Source organism: Protomyctophum parallelum (genome assembly GCF_964188405.1).
Source record: "Protomyctophum parallelum genome assembly, chromosome: 12".
Lineage (NCBI taxonomy): Eukaryota > Metazoa > Chordata > Actinopteri > Myctophiformes > Myctophidae > Protomyctophum > Protomyctophum parallelum.
Window position 1 is genome coordinate 45,504,986 of NC_139712.1, and position 14,390 is coordinate 45,519,375.

The 14,390-nt window shown below is 45.7% G+C and overlaps 1 protein-coding gene across 1 annotated transcript in view; it reads left to right on the plus strand.

Annotated features, from left to right (window-relative positions):
- The window catches only part of LOC310868280 (disco-interacting protein 2 homolog C-like), a 104,176-nt gene that overhangs the window by 42,299 nt on the left and 47,487 nt on the right, over nucleotides 1-14,390 (plus strand). Inside the window, exons 6-13 of the mRNA XM_083778634.1 lie at nucleotides 577-723; nucleotides 1,076-1,195; nucleotides 4,052-4,249; nucleotides 6,430-6,521; nucleotides 8,193-8,303; nucleotides 12,290-12,413; nucleotides 13,406-13,515; nucleotides 14,115-14,217. Of these exons, the coding sequence (XP_083634760.1) occupies nucleotides 577-723; nucleotides 1,076-1,195; nucleotides 4,052-4,249; nucleotides 6,430-6,521; nucleotides 8,193-8,303; nucleotides 12,290-12,413; nucleotides 13,406-13,515; nucleotides 14,115-14,217 (1,005 nt within the window). The remainder of the gene's footprint in view (nucleotides 1-576; nucleotides 724-1,075; nucleotides 1,196-4,051; nucleotides 4,250-6,429; nucleotides 6,522-8,192; nucleotides 8,304-12,289; nucleotides 12,414-13,405; nucleotides 13,516-14,114; nucleotides 14,218-14,390) is intronic.

Genomic DNA, 14,390 nt, shown 5'->3' on the forward strand with positions numbered 1-14,390 from the left:
AACACTCCAACTGCTCCGTCTCTGTGACAGTGGGAGACTGGCTCGCTGTGAGCAGTGCTTCTGCTGAGATTTTAATACCGAAACGACGTAAATTTGACATGTTCTAGTCCGCGACTCCAGCGCACCATTACTGTTCATGTTCAAACTCATCTCCGTTGTGTGCATTAGTCCAAAGCAACACTGCTGAAAGCAGCCACATGACGCAATTAAGTAACGAGTAACTGCAGCACTAAAGCGACCAGTAACTGTAGTGTGATTATCAATTTTGGAGGAGTAGTGTCGTTATATTACTCGCTACCGACCAAAGTAGTGTCGTTACAGTAACGAGATTTTCCGTTACTCGTTACACCCAACTCTGCTGAGGATACATCCCAGGTGCATCCATGCGATGTATTTTTAGTTATGCGTAGCTCCTCCCCTCCGGATATATCCTGTATATATCCTTATAATGTTTTACTTTTAAGGCAAAGTTGTCATATTAGCAGTAATTACTAGAGGAAAGGTACTTGGTTACTTTATACCACTGGTTTTGTAGTCACTCTCTCTCTCTCTCTCTCTCCCCCTCTCTCCCTACAGAGAACCATTCAGCCCCTCCCGATGTGACTGGCTACTCGTCGGACTCCTCCCACTCTCGCCCGGAGCGCCACCACATGTCCAACATGGGAACTATTGCCAGGAACACGCAGAAGTATGGCAACGCAGAGCGCATGGAGACCGGGGACGGTAGGCCCTTAACTCTAAGCGCGCGTGTGTGTGTGTGTGTGTGTGTGTGTGTGTGGCGCGCGCGACTGCGCAAAAAAAATCAAGTAAAACACGTCATTAGCGCTCTTGGCTTTAATGAAAAACACTTAACACGTGTGTAACACGTGGTGAGGAATGAGTTAAGTACTAACTGTACTTGAGTAGATGTACTTGCTTGTGTAAAAAAAAAACTATAAACAAAACATCCTATCTGTTTCACAGTAGAGTGAACATAATTGTCAAATTCCATTTCCTCCTGAGAAAGTTGCCAAACATTATAGCTTCTGGAACTCACTGTGTATTATGTGTATGCGTGCATGCATGTGTTTTCCAGGTGTGCCAGTCAGCAGCCGTGTGTCTGCAAAGATCCAGCAGCTGGTGACCACGCTGAAGATGCCTCGCAGACCCCCGCTGAGGGAGTTCTTTGTGGACGACTTTGACGAGCTTCTAGAAGGTCTGTCTGTCTGCCTGCCTCTGTCTCTCTGTCTGTCTGTCTGTCTGTCTGTCTGTCTGTCTGTCTGTCTGTCTGTCTGTCTGTCTGTCTGCCTGCCTCTGTCTCTGTCTGTCTGTCTGTCTGTCTGTCTGTCTGTGCTGTTAGTCCAGTGGTTCTCAACCTTCTTTTTTTTTGGGTGGGGGAAACATTTTTGAACATAGCAGATTTACAAGCTCCACAATGCCTGGAAACTTGAGCTTGTTGTACACCCTCCGTCCTCTTGGTTCGAGGACATAAGTAAAAAACATTTTAAAGGTTCAATTATAGTGGAGCACTGGAGACCTAAGGACCATCGAGATGTGTACCCGAGGTCGATCTCGAGTACGAGAGCACTACAGTATCCCCAGAGCAATCATCCAGCTCAAGTTATTCATCAGCATGGATCGCTATAACCTCGTGTCACCAGGCTTTGCACCTCGGAGGAAAGCCTGGTCTGTGTCGGGAGTGGATCCTGGTCCTATCCTGGTCCTATCCTGGTCTATGTCGGGAGTGGATCCTGGTCCTATCCTGGTCCTATCCTGGTCCTATCCTGGTCCTATCCTGGTCTATGTCGGGAGTGGATCCTGGTCCTATCCTGGTCCTATCCTGGTCCTATCCTGGTCTATGTCGGGAGTGGATCCTGGTCCTATCCTGGTCCTATCCTGGTCCTATCCTGGTCCTATCCTGGTCTATGTCGGGAGTGGATCCTGGTCCTATCCTGGTCCTATCCTGGTCCTATCCTGGTCTATGTCGGGAGTGGATCCTGGTCCTATCCTGGTCCTATCCTGGTCCTATCCTGGTCCTATCCTGGTCTATGTCGGGAGTGGATCCTGGTCCTATCCTGGTCCTATCCTGGTCCTATCCTGGTCCTATCCTGGTCTATGTCGGGAGTGGATCCTGTCGGGAGCGGATGATACTTACTGCACGTCATGTTGTACTCATTGTTTTGTAGTCATCATGCCGGAACCCTCAAACCAGAGCTTCCTTTCCCTCAAACCGGAAGAATAATACCTTCCCAATAAAGGCGTAGTTTTGCTGATTTCTAAAATACAAAATAGATATAAAATGTGAGTGTGCTTTCCAGAGACTATTTAGCATCTGCATACAAGTTGTTATCCATCTTGGAATAACAGCTGCTCCAGGTTATGGCTCTCGGACAATTAATACCTCCCAACTGGCAACGTTGACAAACTAAATGAACGTGATGTCTGACGAGGACGCACACAGGGACTGGGGATCTCGCAAAGCCCCGACCGCTGAACAGATGGTCGGACAGAGTCAGGGGAAATGATGAAAGCAGTGGATGCATGCATTAAAGTTTTCAGTCCATAGACGTCTTCTATCCCATTCTGACCGGGCACCCATTTTGGTGTTGGCATCATGTCGTGCTTTAGCTATTGAAAAATAGCAGATCTACAAGCTCATATCGCGCCACCGAGTGGCGCGATACGAGCTTGTAGGTCTGCTATTTTTTGAAAAATCAAAGAGCGACTGACATTTTTTTAATCTGATCTCGGGTCAGAATGGGTTCATCAGACCAGTGTGTGTCCAGTGGAAACCTCGTGTGAATCTGATCTCAGGTCAGAATGGGCTATGGAAGCATCAAATGTTGCGCAGCGAAAATAGCCTATCTACAAGCTCTCACCGCGCCTTGGTCTCGTCCGTGACAAACTTTTTACATTATGTTTTCTCCACATCATTATAATGTCCTTATTTTGATCCTAAGACACAATTACTGAATGTCAAGTCTGCAGGTTTTATTCAGAATATGTATTTACTGTACTATGGCAAATTAGCAGTCCAACTAGCACTAGTACTAGTAGTTCTCAAATGTTAGTTTTTCCGCAAAAACCCCCTTAACTATGAAAGTGTACAAATGGAACCAATTTGTACACTCTCAGAGTTACAGACATGCTATGGTCATTCAGGGCTAGCTCTTTTTGTTTCTGGTAATACGCTTAAAAGGTCTTTAAATAAATACTTTTTGAAATGTCTATGGGAAAAATGCATTGGGAATTATTTCCTGGGCCTGGCGTCGTCATGAAAGGGGGGCAGGACTGCGTCGCTCTATAGTCCCCGATTATAATACGATCAAGTTTTTTAGCATATTTCCATTGGGGGGGAAAAACGTACGGCTCCATCTTGCTCCCTTACCCCTTATCCCTAAACTTATTTTGCCATTGTTTACTATTTTAAAACATTTAAAAATAGTTCAACTAGCCAATCTACATCGACACGTTGTTAGCAAGATATAGGGCTTAGTCTTATATTCAGCACAGTATGGTATATTTTGACAAAAATGTCCACCACAAACCAGCATGGCGGTGACGACCCCCCTGTGTGTGTGCTCTCTCTCTCTCTCTCTCTCCCTCTCTCTCTCTCTCTCTCTCTCTCTCTCTCTCTCTCTCTCTCTCTCCCTCTCTCTCTATCTCTCTCCCTCTCTCTCTCTCTCTCTCTCTCTCTCTCTCTCTCTCTCTCTCTCTCTCTCTCTCTCTCTCTCTCTCTCTCTCTCTCTCTCTCTCCCTCTCTCTCTATCTCTCTCCCTCTCTCTCTCTCTCTCTCTCTCTCTCTCTCTCTCTCTCTCTCTCTCTCTCTCTCTCTCTCTCTCTCTCCCTCTCTCTCTCTCCCTCTCTCTCTCTCCCTCTCTCCCTCTCTCTCTCTCTCTCTCTCTCTCTCTCTCTCTCTCTCTGTCTCTCTGTCTCTCTCTCCCTCTCCCTCTCTCTCTCTCTCTCTCTCTCTCTCTCTCTCTCTCTCTCTCTCTCTCTCTCTCTCTCTCTCTCTCTCTCTCTCTCTCTCTCTCTCCCTCTCTCTCTCTCTCCCTCTCTCGTCCGTCTCCAGTGCAGCAGCCGGACCCCAAGCAGCCCCGGGCGGAGGGGGCCGAGATGCTGCCGGCGCGAGGCGACACCCTGGGCGTGGTCACCAACTGGCCTCCGTCCCTGGAGGCGGCGCTGCAGCGCTGGGGCACCATCTCCCCCAAAGCCCCCTGCCTCACCAGCCTGGACACGGCCGGGAAACCCCTCTACGTGCTCACATACGGTACAATCACTTGATGCACACACGTTCTTACTTTCCTTATACCTTTGCCCTTTCTCGGGGCACGGGGACGGGAACACCTTTTGGGTGTTTTAAGCATTATGTTATACTTTAGCTATTGAAAAACAGCAGATTTACAAGCTCATAGCTCATAGTCATAGCTAATGCTGCTCTGGAGAGGGAAGTCTGGAGCACTCTGGTGGGGCTGTTGCCCCCGCGACCTGACTACGGATTATCACTGGACTGCAATGGAAACAAGCTGTAAGCTTCTTTGCATTATCCTTGTACAGATGTTATTTTTATTTTATGATCAATCAATCAATCAATCAACGAACTGTACGTTGCTATTCATCACATTTTTAAATAGTCTTGTCAGGCTGTAGCGGCTCCTAGCCAGCAGAAATTTGACAACGCTCCAAACTGATGTCTCAAAGGGGGTTTTTATTTCCCAACTTGACACCGTAAAAACTGTAACACAAAACATACAATATTCTCTTAACCACCATGAAATATGCAATGTGAATGTCCTTGTTGTAACTTGTTGGTCAATCATGACTTCCGGTTTTATGGGTAAACAAACACAATGAAACTTAAACAAACAATCAAACAATTGACGGAACTACAACACTTATTTACAAACACAGAAACCAACAACATGCAACGTACCGTGTGCGCCTTCTGCCGATTATTTTAGGAGCTACTCTTCATTCTCTTATATTTATTTTTACGGACACTCTTTGTGGCGTGAGCAGAGCTCCTCTCAACCCTGCGACTCAGCTTGATCTGTCTGAGTTGCTCACACCGGTGCCATTAATGCTACTCACAGGCTCTCCCTGCATGCCCTCATCCGGTCATAATATGAACAGCATTAAGGACCAGGCACCACACACGGCATGCACATACAATGTGTACCCAAATTTTTTTCCCATATTGTATTTGCCGAAAGGTAAGCAATAAAATAGAATAGAAAATAGAAATGGAAAAATAGAAATAGAAAGTTACAAAATCCCATTGCTGGGACCGTTACACAGGCCACTATTTTATTTTGTCCAAATGTACCAAATTAACGTACCAAGTAGCTTTCCACACAAAGGTACAGTAGGACATTTGTGCCACCCTCACACTTTTTAATTACACGTGAACAAAACAGTGCGAGTAGAAATGGTACGTTTGTACAGGTGTGTAGCGTAAAAGCCTGAGGCATCGGATAGAGCCAGACACAGCTGCTCCCACCATGTCCCACATAATGTTCATGTGAGAACGGCTTTGTACACACCCACCACACATGCATACACACCCACCACACATGCATACACACCCACCACACATGCATACACACCCACCAGACATGCATACACACCCACCACACATGCATACACACCCACCACACATGCATACACACCCACCACACATGCATACACACCCACCCCACATGCATACACACCCACCACACATGCATACACACCCACCAGACATGCATACACACCCACCAGACATGCATACACACCCACCAGACATGCATACACACCCACCAGACATGCATACACACCCACCAGACATGCATACACACCCACCAGACATGCATACACACCCACCAGACATGCATACACACCCACCACACATGCATACACACCCACCACACATGCATACACACCCACCACACATGCATACACACCCACCACACATGCATACACACCCACCAGACATGCATACACACCCACCAGACATGCATACACACCCACCAGACATGCATACACACCCACCAGACATGCATACACACCCACCAGACATGCATACACACCCACCAGACATGCATACACACCCACCAGACATGCACGTGCATACACACCCACCAGACGCACGCACGCACACATGCACGCACGCACGCACGCACACACGCACGCACGCACGCACGCACACGCAGGCACAACTTTCTTTAAAGGACAAGTCCGGACTAAAATAACAGGAACCTTTTTCCTACTTCTATTGACACCCATGGGGTGTATTTGCCGAATTGCTCCTGTCATCCAGTTTCCCCAGCAGCCCCCATATAGCATAGAGCCCATGAAGCATACTTATGCTATTTGTTGCGGTCAAAAGTGTTGTTGTTTTTTCATGAATCTGTTACACACGCGCGCACACACGCGCACGCACACTCATGCCCTGTGTTTTCCCCCCTGTAGGAAAGCTGTGGTCTCGAAGTATCAAGCTAGCCTACAACATCCTCCACAAACTGGGCAGTAAACAGGAGCCCATGGTTCGACCGGGGGACAGGGTGAGTGATAGTAACCTTACTGCATGCATACATGCTCTCTCTCTCTCTCTCTCTCTCTCTCTCTCTCCCTCTCTCTCTCTCTCTCTCTCTCTCTCTCTCGCTCAGGGTATTCTATTCCACAATCTCTGAATGATGGCGCTGATGGGACGCTTGTTTTACAGCTCCGGCTACTACAGAACGACAACCTACCTCAAACCCTAACCTAACCATCACCGCAAGAACGGAGCAGCGCATCCCTCACCAACCTTAATCCGGTCGTTTTAACGGACCCCTCACCAACCTTAATCCGGTCGTTTTAACAGACCCCTCACCAACCTTAATCCGGTCGTTTTAACGAACCCCTCACCAACCTTAATCCGGTCGTTTTAACGGACCCCTCACCAACCTTAATCCGGTCGTTTTAACGAACCCCTCACCAACCTTAATCCGGTCATTTTAACAGACCCCTCGCCAACCTTAATCCGGTCGTTTTAACGGACCCCTCACCAACCTTAATCCGGTCGTTTTAACGGACCCCTCACCAACCTTAATCCGGTCGTTTTAACGAACCCCTCACCAACCTTAATCCGGTCGTTTTAACAGACACCTCACCAACCTTAATCCGGTCATTTTAACAGACCCCTCACCAACCTTAATCCGGTCGTTTTAACGGACCCCTCACCAACCTTAATCCGGTCGTTTTAACGGACCCCTCACCAACCTTAATCTGGTCGTTTTAACGGACCCCTCACCAACCTTAATCCGGTCGTTTTAACGGACCCCTCACCAACCTTTTTTTTTAATATATTTTTTATCCCACGATTTTGTAACCCATTTTTCACCCCTGTGTCAATCATCTAATGTGATCCTGGGCTCTACACACCCTCCACCAACCTGGGGAGAGCAACAGATTTAACTCATGCTTCCTTCATGCTTGAGTGTCCAAGTTGCTCCTTTACACCTGACAGGGGGGAGTTTCCCTGGTTGGACGTAGCGCGTGGAAGGAACACGTTATTCCAACCAGTTCCTTTCCCCTCCATCAGGCGCCCCGGCTGGCCAGGGGGAGGCAGTTTAGAGACCAGGATTACTGCATGTTTTTGTGAGGGTACCTACCCTAGGGGACACGGGGAGAACATGCAAACTCCACACAGAAAGGCCCTTTCGCCAACCCCGCCTTCGGGTATGGGCACTGATGACGCGGAGGAGGAAACACGCCGCCAGCACCCACAGCACCCCGAGCGGGAATCGAACCCAGGACCTTCTAGCTGTGAGGCGACAGCACTACCAACTGTGCCACCGTGCCCCTCACCAACCTTAATCCGGTCGTTTTAACAGACCCCTCACCAACCTTAATCCGGTCGTTTTAACGGACCCCTCACCAACCTTAATCCGGTCGTTTTAACGGACCAATCACCAACTTTAATCCGGTAGATTTAACGTACCCCTCACAAACCTTAATCCGGTCGCCTGTAAAACAAGTGCCCCCTTCAGTGACCATCAACTCCCAGGCTCTGCGTAAAAGCTCCATCTGCACTAAGTGACAAAAAAAACTATTTTCTGCCCTTTACAGCCCATGCATCCAATCAGAAAAATCTGATTGCATTAAACAACGTTTAAAACGACATTAAACTCACTTTGCCACTCACTTTATGCATTTATTACCACTAATAGTCGTCCCTCCTCCCCCTCCAGGTGGCGCTAGTGTTTCCCAACAACGATCCGGTGGCCTTCATGGTGGCCTTCTACGGGTGTCTGCTGGCCGAGGTGGTCCCCGTGCCCATAGAGGTGCCCCTCACCCGCAAGGTAATCCTACTGCCGGTGTCCATAGAGGTGCCCCTCACTCACAAGGTCCAGAATGTCTTTAAATAACTACTTTTGGAAACGTCTATGGGAAAAATGTATGGGGAATTATTTCCTGGTTCCCTCGTCGTTCTGAAAGGGGGTGGGACTGAGTTGCTGATGCGAGATAAACCCAGGCTTGTTTCCATTCCATAACCAGCTTTGGAAAATCAACAATGGCGGACAATTGTAAACAAAGTGGAAATGCATATTTGGAAGACTGAAGAGGGGGAGGAATTATACAGACTAGTCCTTACCCGTTCTGAATATATGAACAGCAAATGATGTTCAGTGTGGGTAATGTGTTGTAATAGATCACATTACTGATAGGGGGGAACGGGGAATTGTTTACAGATGGTCTTGGGAAGTTAGGTTGGGCACAAAAGTAGGCAAATTAGTAGGCTACTGTAGTTTCTTTTGCAAGAAAATGCTGCAGTACAATCATAAGTACACCATTGATAGCTTGGTATTGTGGCTGCTTTGGAGAGGTTAAGATGAATAATCAGTTGGATAAATATGATTTGAAGTGGAACGTGTTCCTCAGTCATGTTGCAGGTCCTTTGGTGTGATCCATGGTCAGGCAATGCCCTTTTGCTTGTTTATTGTATTTTAACACAATCCCTACTTTTGGCGGAATGCTCCGCCATAAGGACTGTAATAACCTTCCGCTCGTGTCGGAATGCTCCGTTAGATGAGCTTTATTATGGATATCAATCCGCATCGCTGAGAACTATTTTCCATCTAGACCGGTGGTCTAGATGGAAACATTGGTGCTTTCTAGAGCAAGGATGGCTATATTTTTGCTCGCTAGCATTGACGCTATTTATTTAGCAGAAGATGGACGCCCACAACATCCGTTTCTGTGCTGCGTGCGCAACCTCTAAATCGCCCCACAGAAAATGGGTATTATACTGTAAATATGACATGAATATGAATTCAAAGTAGTGGTTGATGTGTGGACAGGATAGCTGTTGCTGTTGTGCATGGTGAGATGTGTGCAAACGGTGTAGTTTAGTAGGAGAAGGCGGCCAAAGGATGCAACACACACACACACACACACACACACACACACACACACACACACACACACACACACACACACACACAGTCAGCGTCGCCAAATTGTATAGGGCACTCTTTGTTGTGTTGCGGCGGTAGCTAGAGGAAGCATGCCAGTGGGGTAACGGTGAGAACGGTGGCCTGTGATGCAGGTGTCGCTAAGGGGCGGAGGTGTGTGAGGGTGCGAGGTTAATTCACTAATAAATTCATTATTAATCATTAATGTGTCAAATCGAAAAAAAAGGGCTTCGTTAAGACCTCCATATTCATATGGTCAATGCCTGTGTGAAACGTGGGAGTGATTGGTGCAGGCAATGAGGAGATACGGTGGTGTTTCTGACATTCCAGAGACCACATCACACCCGTCCTCCACAACCTACACTGGCTTCCCGTCAAACAAAGAATCCACTACAAAATCCTGCTCACCACCTACAAAGCTCTCAATAACCTGGCTCCCCCCTACCTCTCCGATCTTCTTGAACCATATGTCCCCCCCCGCTCCCTCAGGTCCAGTGAAGCCAACCTCCTGAAGGTCCTTAATAAAGTCTGTTCCTGGTGTTCCCATGTAAAGCGCTTTGGGTATTTAGAAAAGCGCTATATAAATCTGAGCTATTATTATTTTATTATTGTTCATTCAGACATTGTTAGAATTATAGTATGATGACAACGCGTAAGCAGTTCCTGAGAGCAATTTCCATAAAAGCCCCTTGATGAGAAAGCCTGATTGTTCAAAATTGCATACAGTATAGAAAAACTTCTCTGGGCTGCAGATGAATCAAATTGCACTAAAATGCTTCTCACAGTTAGCAGAGGCGGGCTATAGGGCCCTATGTAATTTGAGGCCATTGCTTTCAATTTGATTTCTTTCAATGGAGAGCTTTTAGTACACCACTGATTGCGGGTTACAGTGATTGGTTTCCTATTGTAACGTGTGTGGAACATATACAAAGTGGGGATGAATTCACTTCTTGGTTACCACTGGCTCTGAGTGACTCCCCTGGTGGTGCGTTGTGCGAATGGTTCTCGAGTTACTTGGGTTACAGGCGTACACACACACACGTACAGACAGACGTACAGATATGTGGTGCATTTAATCTAGATAACAGGCAAACGTTGATCAAAATAAAAAAAAATCTACATTCTCTAATTGTGTATATAGACATCTTGTGAATTATGTAATGCAGATGTTTAAAAATGAATTAACTCTTGAGAGCGTAAAATGATTTTAAGCTTAGAATCAAGCCATTTTTTATTATGTTTTCAATATATTTAATTACCGTATTGTCCAGAATGTAAGATGACTGATGATAAGACGACTCATTTGTGGAAAAAGAACATTGAATGTCAAATAGTCCCTGATTGTAATACGACCCCTTTTTTGAGGATATTTATCTCATGTCACTTGTTCATCCCCTGACTCACGAAAGTAATTTCTCTATGGAGAATAACTTTGGATCATCTTAGAGTCGTCATAAGAATTGAGGTCCAACAATAAACAAACTGTCCCGGCGATATTGTCGGGGAGGTTTATCGTTTATAATAGTCAGTCACTTACTATATTTGCTCTGCCGAAATTGTAACCAATTCAGCGGCAGCAACATTAGCAATTTCTCACCGTCAGTTGATGCTTCATAGCCATTATGTCAAACCACCTGGGATCATTTTGTTTATGTTATGTTTTTAACATTTCTTATTTGACACGATATTAAACAAGTAAATTCTGAACAGGTATAAAACATGACCCAGGTAGGATGTCTAAATGACGTCAGACATCGGTGCTCTATATTTACGCTGTATTAGTTTTGTATCCACCTGTTTCCAGTGTATATCTATATATATTCTATATTTACGTTTTATTAGTATTGTATCCACGTGTTTCCAGTGTCCCATGAGCCTTGGCGTGGGCATAACACTTCCTCTTCCTCTTGCTGTTGCTACTGTGACCAGTGTTGCCAGATTTCGCGAGAGAAACAAGCGGCCAAGTCTATGAAAACAAGCCCAAATGTTTTATCACTTTACACCGGCTATCACAGCGGCACGTTGTGATGTTGTATATCTGTTATTTTCAAAAATATCAAGAATATTGATCTTGGGATCTGGGGGTATTTTCAGATGGAATTGTCTATGTGGACAATTTCATAATAGTCTGAGGTTCCTTGATGTGAAGAAATGTGATAACCACTGGTTTAAACATTAGGAAGCACGCCCAAATTAATATACTGTACACAGAAACAAGCCCCAAAAAAACACAAAGCAACTACCAATATTTACAAGCGACTTTACAGGAAAAACAAGCCAAAGGTTGCTTATAATAAGCAGACATGACAACACACACACAAGTGAAGCCTCAGTAAGCTCCTTAGGAAACAGGTGGATACTGTGAAAAAGTCCCTGCCTTGTACTAATCATGTCTTGCCCTTTTTTTAGGATTGATTTTAAAATTATTTTACTTGTCTATAAAGCTCTCAATGGTCTCGCACCTTCCTACCTACATGACTGCCTCCCTAAATATGTCCCAAACCGCCCCCTAAGGTCTTCCACCGCCGGCCTGCTCGCTTTGCCCAAAAAAATGGCAACTAAAAAATACGGGGAAGCAGCTTTTTGCTTCTACGGGCCGTCGGCATGGAACAAGCTCCCTCTGTACCTTCGTCAGGCAGCCTCTGTAGACATTTTTAAAGCTCAGCTCAAGACCCACTTCTACAACATTGCCTTTAATTGATCTTGTATTTTGTATTTTTCATGTCCTCACTGTACTGCATTACTGCTTGTTTTTTAATGTCGTTGCCTTGCTTTTCTTTTATTCTCCATTGTTCTGTAAAGCACTTTGAGCTGCATTTCATGTCATGAAAGGTGCTATACAAATAAAGTTTTATTATTATTATTTATTATAGGACGCCGGCAGTCAGCAGATCGGCTTCCTATTGGGCAGCTGTGGCGTCACCGTGGCGCTGACCAGCGACGCCTGTCACAAGGGCTTGCCCAAGAGTGCCACCGGAGAGATCCCGCAGTTCAGAGGTCAGAGCAACCCCACGAACGAGACATCGTTACAGGCTTTAGCTTGTAGGCTTTATTCATGGCAAGGGGGGGAGAAAAAAGAAAAACATTATAAGCTATAAAACGTTACAATTGTATAAGGAGGCAAATCATATTCAAAGATATTTCAGTTTCATTCTTCTTTAACTATTCTCTAGACCATGGTGGGTCTTTTGAACTCATTTGACACCTTTACCGACTTGGGCTCTCGACGCCGAGATCGTCTTTGGTCGTCTTTTTTTAATCAAAATAAATTGATTTAGCAAATATCTTATACTCTTGTAGATCGTCTGTTTTTGATGCTTGTGAATTTGATGCTATATTGACATACCGTATATTTCTGGGGAGCCCCTCGAGGGGCCCACTTTGAGAAGTACAGAGGAGATAGAGGAGAGGCCTTGGATGAAGTTTCAAGTTAATGGGCTCTATGCACACAGAATAACTCTTCCGGGCCGCTTCCATTACTTCCTTCACAGGTGTTTCCCATGATACTAATTAAGGCTCTGTTCCATTTAGTGTGCAGTGGCACTGGTTCTGGTTCTCAAACGTTTTAATTTCAAGGACCCCCATAACTCTCAGAGTTACACACCCGTACGGGTCCATTTGGAAGAACCCACTCAAGGACATTTGGTAGCAGTCTTTCCAGTGAGCCAATTTGCACAATAGCAGCACCCTGACTCTGTTTGACCAGAATGGAACAGAGCCTTCATCACAGTATCAGTGGTAACACCTGTGAAGGAAGTAGGGAAGGGGCCCAAGTTCTTTCCAAAATGGCATGTGTGCAATATAGACCATTGTTGAAAACAATGAATTGATCCTGGGAAATGTGTGTGGCTGTACTGTAATATGTACCGTCATATGAACGTGTGTGTGTGTGTGTGTGTGTGTGTGTGTGTGTGTGTGTGTGTGTGTGTGTGTGTGTGTGTGTGTGTGTGTGTGTGTGTGTGTGTGTGTGTGACTTTTTGTTTGTCCAGGCTGGCCCAAGTTGCTGTGGTTTGTGACCGAGTCCAAGCACCTGTCTAAGCCTCCCCGAGACTGGTTCCCTCACATCAAAGATGCAAACAATGACACAGCTTACATAGAGGTATGGCTAACATACTGAGAATATTCATGTTCTGTAACTGCGATCATCTGTTCTTTAGTTATTGGCCGTTGAATAAAGCTCGTTTTGACCAAAAACGGAATCTGGGATAGATCTTTTTTTTTTAAGTAAAAAAAAAAAATAGACATGCTAATTTGTGAAATGAGACATTCTTCAGAATGGGTACTTTCTTTTTTAATATACGATTTTGTAACCCATTTTTCACCCCTGTGTCAATCATCTAATGTGATCCTGGGCTCTACACACCCTCCACCAACCTAGTCCCCATATACTTTTACTTTTTAAACTTTAAGTATAATATGCCAATACAAATTTTGATTACCAGACTATTACTTGTGTTTCTGTACTGCAATATTGATACTTTTACCACGTCGGCCCGCCCCATCCATTGAAATCCCATATTAAACACAATGTGAGACGCCGCAGGGTTGCAAAAAAACACAATGTACTTTTCCCACCACTGCGTATCATATCTCTCTCTCTCTCTCTCTCTCTCTCTCTCTATCTCTCTCTCTCTCTCTCTCTCTCTCTCTCTCTCTCTCTCTCTCTCTCTCTCTCTCTCTCTCTCTCTCTCTCCCCAGTATAAGACGTGTAAAGACGGCAGTGTCCTTGGAGTAACCATCATGAGGATATCTCTGCTCACGCACTGTCAGGCCCTCACACAGTCCTGCAGCTACACAGAGGGTAGGACACACACACACACACACTGTCAGGCCCTCACACAGTCCTGCAGCTACACAGAGGGTAGAACACACACACACACACACACACACACTGTCAGGCCCTCACACAGTCCTGCAGCTACACAGAGGGTAGAACACACACACACACACACACACACACTGTCAGGCCCTCAC